General features: G+C 33.5%; 1 protein-coding gene across 1 annotated transcript; it reads right to left on the bottom strand.

Annotated features, from left to right (window-relative positions):
• Window positions 1-801: 801 nt before the first annotated feature.
• Window positions 802-1,856, bottom strand: LOC145071484 (vascular-related unknown protein 1-like). The gene is made up of 3 exons (XM_079018357.1): window positions 1,390-1,856; window positions 1,236-1,298; window positions 802-1,155 (listed from the first exon to the last, which is right to left on the bottom strand). The coding sequence occupies exons 1-3, from the start codon at window positions 1,822-1,824 to the stop codon at window positions 1,027-1,029; spliced, it is 627 nt and encodes a 208-aa protein (XP_078874483.1). The 5' UTR covers window positions 1,825-1,856; the 3' UTR covers window positions 802-1,026.
• Window positions 1,857-9,528: the final 7,672 nt, after the last annotated feature.

Raw genomic sequence — 9,528 nt, forward strand, 5'->3', positions numbered from 1 at the left:
TCTTCGTTGAATTTATAATTTGAAAATGAAGTTTCGTGGTGAACTTTTGTTGCACATTTTATTTTGATGTTGATGTGGTTTGAGATTTAAGTGTTTAATATTTTGGTTTTTTGTATGGGCTTACTATGGATTTAATTTTTCGGAAGATCAAGACCTAGAATGCAATTAAGAACTTTGTGTCAAGATCCTCGCTTTTGACTTTTTGATATTTTATGTGTATATGTTATCCTTTAAAATTGATTATTATTTTCATGACTAATTGATATGCTAGGGTTTGCGGATTTGATGAAGAACAATCTAAGAACACTATATATGTTAAGGTCATTAATTGATCAGCTTTCATCTGTATAGTTTCTTTTACGATAATTAGTAAGACATGTCAACTAATTAAGTTTATTAAAGTCGATGAAATAGAGACGTTATAATTTATGGTGTGTCCTTTTCCTGTAGTCACCAAAATTGTACAGTCTTGCTTGTTCTTTTGGGTCTATTTTCTCTGGATGTTGGTGTACATGCATTCCTTCCCAATATCTTTCTAAAAGTGATACTAAAAGTCTAAAACTAAGAACAGTACATTTCCTTTTGAAGCAATTTGGAGGGAAACTAAACCCCCATGTTCGCGAAGAAAAGTCCCCTTCCAAATACTATTGAAATTCGGCTTTTTTATTGTTTTGAACTACAAGTCCTTTGAACTTAGTCAAAAGACATACTATTCCTATCTGCCTTTTGAAATTGTAGCATTTATGATTGTGATTTGTGACAACAAATCAAGAATAAAGAGAAACACAAATTTACACAAGATTTAACCAAATGTATAGAGGCTACTCCTAGCCTCATTGTAATAAACAAGAAAATTATTAAAGTCTTTACATTTACTAGATACAGAAGGATGTATGATTTGAATGTGAACTGGGCTATACAGGCTGCAATGTCTCAAGTTCGACTGTTTCACTCTCCTTGACCTTATTCAAGAACTCTATACAGTTTTTTCCATCTATATTCTTCTGATATTGGGGTAGGGGATTATCAGATATAATTTACGAACATGGACAAGGGAACTAAGCATAACCCTCTTTTCCTCAAATCTGTGCTTCCATTGTTGTGTTCTTCAAATCCTCTTTCCATGCTTTGATCTTCAAAGGCACCTCTTTTTCCCTAAATTAGTTGACCACAAAATATATTCAAGAAACGGTTTGTTTTTCAGAAAAAAGATGTTACAGTCGGTAGAAAATTACCAAAGAATTCTCTATGATATCGTCTACTTTTATTTGATTAAACCCCATGTGTTGACTCCCAACCTATTAATTAACAACATCCATTTAAATCAATGAACATATTATTCCACATAAAGAATTCTTATAAACATGATAATTCATTTTATGATCTAACCTTAGGGCTATTGACAGGAGAACTAGCCGTGTCTTCTAAAGAATCATCATAAAGAATCTCTCTTGTTCTTCTACTCGTTTTCTTGAAAAGATTCAATTTCTTGGTGAATTTCGGGGCTACACCACTCATCGAATTATCGATAGTATTCCACTCAACATGTGAAGCAACATCAGATAACAAGGGTCCATCATGATCTTGTTGCTGATGATGATGATCACCATGTTGATGTTGATGTTGATATTGTTGTTGTTGTTGATGATGATGATAATAATCATGATCAGAAACTGAATGATTATTATGATGATCATGCTGTTGGGCAACCATAAAATCTTCAAAATAAGCAGTCCAACCACTTTCTTCGGTTGTTACTGTGTCTGATTCATCCATAGATTTGTTCATAGATGTATATGCATATGATGAATGATTTGATTCCATAGAGAGAGGGATGCAGATACAACGAACACAATATGAGTAAAGGGTTGTATATATAGATGAGAACAATAATATAATAATATATATGAAGTTATGGTAGCCATTTGTAGAATCTTGGTGTTGGTGTGGGGGCCAGGTAGTGGGGAAGTTAATCGAAGGAGTTGTTGCAATCAGAAAAATAAAAACTAGAGTAAATAACAAAAGTTGTCCCTAAACTTTACAAAATATTGCAAGGTTGGTCCTAGTTTTTAAAATTTCTAAAAACAACGTTTAGGCACTCACTTGAACCCCCCTATGTGTAAAGTACAATGGTGCATTTTGGTATTTTAACTCTCTCTCTCTCTCTCTCTCTCTCTCTCTCTCTCTCTCTCTCTCTCTCTCTCTCTCTCTCTCTCTCTCTCTCTCTCTCTCTCTCTCTCTCTCTCATTATTATCCATAATTGTTTGTTGAGACTTCCAATTTACACGATCATCCTCTACAATTGAATATTCAAATACCATACACATCCTCTCTCCTCTTGTAAATTTCACACGCTTCTGGTGCCTCCATGTATGTGATTACCTAGCTAGCAGCCATAGCCTTTTACCAAATTGTAGCAGTCTTTGATCAAAACATAGAATTTAACTTTTTAAACAGAGCAAAGATAAAATATAGTTAGTACTGTTATATATGGTTTTTCTAAAATAATAGTTTTTAGTTTTTAATTGTTTGCAAACATATACTATCATGTATACATATTTTTAACATAGCATCCGTTAAGTTTATAAACATACAAAGGAAATTGTCATCAAAATTTATACTATCCTTGTGATAGTGATGCCAAAACACAACATAAAGCAAAAAGGAAAAGCTAAACTATTGGTTTAATAACATTCTATGAATTTTAAAAAGTAACACCTAAACCATATAGTTGTCTAACCCATTTCATTAGACATTGTTACCATTGCTGCCAAATCATGTCACTATATGTTTGCAAACATCTTGAGCCTTATTATAATTATCGATTGCATTATAACTACCTTTTATTAAACAAAAATACATATAAAAATGGTTCAAATATTTCAAAATTATTAAGATGAAATTAATTAATCATATAGAATATCATAATTAAAAGACTTCGGATGTATATGATTAATTCTACATCATCTGATCCCACTTGCCACATCTCCAACACCATTGTTGAACACAATCAAGCCCTTAAAAACTGTAACTGAGATAAGAATGAAACTGAAATAAATATTGTTAATGAAGGAATCGAAGAAGAAAGTTGTATCATTGGGAATCCAAAAACAAAACTAAAAAAAGAAGTGAATAAAAACTCTACATTTGCACATGGTAAAGTTTAACGGAATGCTTAAATGGTGTTTAGGAGAGGGGCTATTTATGAAATAGAAATGCAACTTAGGGGCACCTTTGGAAAAAATCCAAAAGTTTGACTAAATTTGTAACTTTTTGTATAGATTGGAGACCATTCTTGTAATTTACTCGAAAAGTAATATGTTACGGAGAGAGACGTGCAAAGAAGGAAACAAATTTGATAGGGTATAGAGGGTTGACATTTGTAGCTTCATCAAGGGAGGTTTTATAAGTAAAACAACTCCGACTTTATCATTTGTGATTTCAATTGTGTTCATTCATAGATACATACAAACATACACAGATACATGATGGCTTTTTAACATCTTAAGATTAATCTAGCCAAACGATTTTTTTTTCTTCCAAAAAGTAAGGTATTCTTGAGATAAAAGAACAACTTTTTTTTTCTCAACATAAAAAATAAAATACGACGATGTTTTTTCATTAATCCAAAAGTCATACTTCATTTTATTTGAATCGGGCAATTGACATATTTGAAGTGGGAGATCGGATATCTTTTTTCTTCTTGGAAGTCGATGAAATATGTTTTGGATCCACAGTGAAACGTCTATTGTCAAGGGACTAGATTCTTTACATTTCTTATGACTTCGGTTGAGTAGACCTTAGTCTTAAAAATTGTGGTGGTAGAAGCATGACTTTGAAGAAATAGTTATTGCTCTCTACACATGATGCACATGTTATAATAAAGGCGTATCTATAGGACCATAAAAAATGGATTTGTTACTTTTTGGAATGACACAAACAAGGGCGGAGGATGGTTAGGCCAGAAGGGCTGCCCCCCCCCCCACCCCATCGCCCAATAATTTTAATACATATTTGCCCAAAAATAAAAGAAATGGGCTCCCCCTTCCCCGACTATCTGATAGTCCAAGAACCAAATCACCGACTCTCTAACCCTCACTCAGTCCGTCTCCGTCGGATGTTCGCTAAATTAGACACCTCCCACCACCTCTCTCACATCCGCGATGGAATCGATCAAGTATGTAAAGCACTTAAGTGTTCTCTCCGTTTCTCTTTTCTCTCTTCCCCATCAGACCATCATCCGTATTCCGTCGACCACTCTGAAATTTTTTGAGTGATTTTTATCTTCAATTCTTCATAATGAGTTATAGCTACTTATTGTAACATTGGCTCAAACATAAGTATCTTTGTCATCATCCATTCATCCTGTAATACCAATAGCACTACTAGTACTACATTAAGGGGGAAAGAGTTATTGGGTTGTGATTTATTTAGAGGAAACTGGCTAGTAGATAATTTATACCCACTCTATGCAACTGCAAGTTGTCCCTTCATTGACTCTGAATTCGATTGTCTTAAACATGGAAACTCAGAAACCAGTATCTCAAGTATACTTAGCAACCAACCAGAGTCTTGTAAATTGCCCAGGTACATATATCCTCCACCTATCTCCTTCTTTCCCATTAGAGTCCTAGAGGATATGCTCTTGTTAAAGATAAACTAGAGGTCTTGCATAAAACATATAATGTGGAAATTTATGGTATTTGAGATCTTTATGTAAAAAAAACTTTCCTTCTTTAACTCTTTTAAGGAGAAGGGGTGTGACTAGAATCATTTATCCTGCAAAGGAATAATTTCAACATAGAGAATTAAATTCCATGCATGTCTATGTAAAACTTCCATATGGAAACGAGTTCACTAATTTTTCTAATGTTCGAGAAGGTGGAATATAAAAAACTAAGCAACATGTTTGTTAATTTTTGTGGATGTAAATCTTTGGTAGCTAGACCTTCTACCTACTGTCATGTCTTTGTTTCTATTACTAAGTTGGTGGCAAAAAGGGTCAGCTAGGAAAAGGACACCATAAAAAGAAGAGATGAATATGAAAATGCTTTAGAATTGGCATATAAAATAGAGAAAGAACACCTAACATTTTTAGTAGTAAGACTAGCAAGCACAATCTTTACTCCCCCACCCCCACCCCAATTGATTTTTTAAGCTCCACCACCGGACACAAACGACATTATCATTGGCTATGACATACTAAGAAAATGCTACATTTATCATTTAGAAAGTTTTCTTTGTTGTTGGATTAAAGCATTATCAAGTCAAGATTGGTCAACTTGTGACACTTATTATCCACTTGAATTAGATGATAAGCATAACTATGTTCTCACAAAAATAGAGATTAATGTCTAATCATTTCAGGGAGAAATAGAAAGATGTAACTTTTTCATATTAATCTCTTCATTAAATTGAATTTTCTTTCCTATCAAAATCATCTTTGGATGTAAGCTAGTCATGACACCAAAGGCTCGCTCATCTCAGTTATCATTATATGAATAATGTTTTTACATTATGTTATAGGAATGCAAGACCTAAAAATATGATAGTAAAAATCTATTTGCTCTATATGAGTGTGAGAAGCAAAGTCGAATGAAGCAACCATTGATTAATGAATCCTCGATTCAAGAGCTTCTTCAACACTTATATGTTGACATTATTATACCTTTAGCCATATAAGGTATTATTACACAAGAGATACATTCTTGTCATTGTTAACGATTATACTTGATACATGTGAGAATTTTTTATTAGTATAATGTCCCAAATTTCAAACCAAACTTTTCATTTAAAACTAGATTAATCATTCAAAACTCGTTGATGTAAACATATCATAATATTTGTTGGTTTCAAAATCATACTATTTAAACAAAGTTAAAGTACAAAAACCAGTGGAAGTCAAATAACAGTATAACTTCAATGCGGATGAAGAGTTACGCTATGCTCTTTCCCCAAAGAACTTGAAAAACATTTAACTTAATAACGTAAGCATGAATCTTAATGAGTTCACCAAAATGACACATATTCCACCATACATACAATACATACAAACAAGGCTCTTAGATATAGCGATGATCCATCATCAACCCCTCAAATATAACATAACAATATAACATAATGTATATAAACTAGAGACACCTTGCCATCAGATAATTATTGACTCTAAGCAATCATACCACCGTCAGATCTTATCCGCCATACAACCACCGACTCCTAGCCAATATAACCATATCAAGGCTATTACTAATATCGGCGATTGCATTATGAATGCATAATCGTATGTAGTTAGCAAATAAGATCGGCAGTCAAACATATGATCTTACTTGAAAACAATATATCAGACAAGAACCATATAATAAGGACATAGTAGACAATATTCAAAGATCAAACCTCACTCTTCAACTGAATACTTAATGTTTTACTACATGTCAAAGTGGTTAAAAATCAACGGACAATCGCGCCACGACGAACCCTTTGTTTCGTCGATAACATTCGATCTCAATCGCGACTAAACATTGAAACTTGGGTAGCGACACTCTTTTCGTAGTGCCACTAAATACATCCAAACAAATTATCCATTAAGCTCTTAATCCATTAAGTCAAGGGCCAAAAAATTTAGATCTAATCCTTTTAAGGGACTTAATGGATAAAGTTTCCAAATTTATCAATTTCTATGACTCCATAAGACTCTAACTCTAAAGATGACCAAAAATGGAGTGTTCAGCATGGAATAATGGAAGTTAGACAAACACTTGAAGCAACTCCCACAATTCTAGACAACAACATATTTCAACCTTTGAGGCATCAAGTTCAAAACTCTTAAAGAACAAGACTAAATGTGGCTAAAAACCAAGATCTAATGTCATACAAACATAATGTTTGGATCTTGATCACTTATAGAGATTCATAGAGGTATGGGAAAGTTGAAACATGTATGGAATTGTAACAACCTGTTATTGCGAATCAATGTAATAAATAATATAGATCATTTTTTAGTTCTCTTTTTAAAATAATAAAGAGAAATTTTTTACTACTATGTGCATTTACATAATCAACCCTCAAAAATGAAATGTTAAATAAACTTGTTTGGGATGAATATAGTGGTAGAGATCGTGTCAAGGATTCCAAAAATATAAAGAACGCCCAAATCCGAGTTATAACGAAGAAGTTATGACCTATCGAAAATTCGCGACAAAACAAGCAAAACACTGTTTAACGTAAAAAGTGGGTTTTCAATAAAATCCTTTTTAGCCTTAACTATCTAAATGAAAGTTATAGTATACGTTAAACCGAGACTGTCCATAAAAAGAACGTCAAAATCTGACTTCGTATGAAGAGTTATGATTTTTCTAGGTTTTGACACAGAGGTACGCAACCCGAAACTCGAAATTTAGATGGAGCAACTTTTGGCCAAAACAAACTAAACGAGAATCAGAGATCTTATCAAAAGAAATCCAACGGTAAAAAGACAGATGAAAACGAACGTCAGATGAAGACGTTATGAATTTTTAACGGACTTTCCCTGTCCCGGCCTGTTAAAAATATGACTTTATAAATAAAGTCAAAATTAGCCGACAGAGTTTAAACAAAAGTTGTAGAGCATGGTCTCATCTACACGTGGATATAAAGAACGTCAAAAACAGAGTTCGTATGCGAAAGATATGAAATTTTGAAGTTTGGAAAAAGATAAGTACGCCCAACGTACTCGAAAGCTAGGCCTCGGATTAACCACATCGCCTCTTTCTTCGCATGCGACACATGTCTCGCTCAATCAACACGTCTGAAGCCAGGTAGGCACTACGCCCTGCGTATGAAAAGATTACGCCCAGCGTAATGGAACTAGCCTCAACACGTACCACGTAGCCTCGCCATGTCCGAAGATCGGATAAGACTCAAACTAGTATGCCCCGCATACGAGAAGTACGCCCAGCGTACTAAGGTTTCCAGTTGTACGCCCAACGTACATGAATATGACGCCCATCGTAATACTGGACCTCAGCCTCTTATAAATAGGATGCGAGGCCTCTGGATTTTGTTTAGAATTTTCAAATCCTCTCTCCACTTAAACACTCATTTAAGCCTTTCTAAACCCTCCGAAGTCCCAGGAACCTCCTTACCACCTGAAGCAAGCCACAAAGCCCCGAAGTCCTTAATTTTTAGCAGAAACTCCGTCCGTGTGAAGCCGAATTTTCATCAAAAACTCTCAGTTTCATCAAGTAAACTCCATTCTAGAAACGAAACGTTGCCCGAATCAATACCTATCAAGTGAGTATATATCCCTATATTTTCACTACTTTTTTATAATTTTTATGGGGGGGAAATACAACTAAAATACAAGGAAATCTTGTATAAATAATAATTTTTTTTGTATCATTCATTAGTTTATCCCCTAATCATTAAAAATTGTCATCGTACAATGAGTGAGATGGCAAACGGGCAACAAGATATTTACAAAATTTATTCAAATATTTTATGATTGTTATTTTTACTAAAATAAACATACTATTTTACCAATTCAGGATTTCATATAAAAATAAACATATAAACTATAATAGGTATAGTTTATGAGTCATGCATACTGATCAATACAGTTGATGAAACTTACATATTTCTTTTCATATTCATGATAACATACGAAAACAACCATATAAATTATATTAAATATAATTTATGAGATATTTACAAAATATCTAATACAAATATATTTTTCATTATTCTACACGTAACTATCAATATAGCATTTGTGAGACACGCTTCAAATACCTATTTAAGTATAAAACAAAAGTCTTGAAAATTATAACCAGAGTCTCCTTGAGGGAGAGCGTGACACTTGTGTATAGATCTATACGGGACTGACAATCCCGCACCATAGCTGCTTGCAACAACTAGGTCGGCAGACCTGTGGTGACAAATTTCATATCATATTTCGACGCCTGAAGAACGGCGTGTTTCAGGTGAGACTTAGGTCATCAAGTATGGTTGTGATAACTCACAATTTGGTATTGAATAATGCATTTAGTGTAAGAATAAGTAAACAACTTCACATAGTTTTATATAAATAAAACTATAAATGGTGAATCTAGATATTGACAACTTCAGAAGCTTTCTTACAGAATACTATTCTAATATAGAGAAAACATACTTTTCATAGTTTTATGGGAATTTAAAACTATATCATACTATTTCAGAACACAAATACATATACAACAGAAAATATAGGATTTTCTGGGGAAAAAATGTTTACATTCTTCATCATGTTAAAGCTCAGTGTATTTTCTTCATTTTTCTTCAACAATTAACACTCTAAGACCCTCCTTGAGAACGGACTCGACCCTAAGTCATGCACATTCTCATCTAGACCCGACCATCACTCTAAAATTGACAATTGAGACTCTTGCATGCATCCAATCCTTCAATCTGAAAAAAACAACCACAAGTAATAAAAGAAAACAAGTTCCTACTTAAACATCCTACAAGTTCAACACCCAAAACAAATTAAAGTAAATAGTCTTAAACATCAAAAAC

This window comes from Lactuca serriola, chromosome 8, assembly GCF_051521515.1.
Source record: "Lactuca serriola cultivar US96UC23 chromosome 8, Lser_US96UC23_V15, whole genome shotgun sequence".
In the NCBI taxonomy this organism is placed as follows: domain Eukaryota; kingdom Viridiplantae; phylum Streptophyta; class Magnoliopsida; order Asterales; family Asteraceae; genus Lactuca; species Lactuca serriola.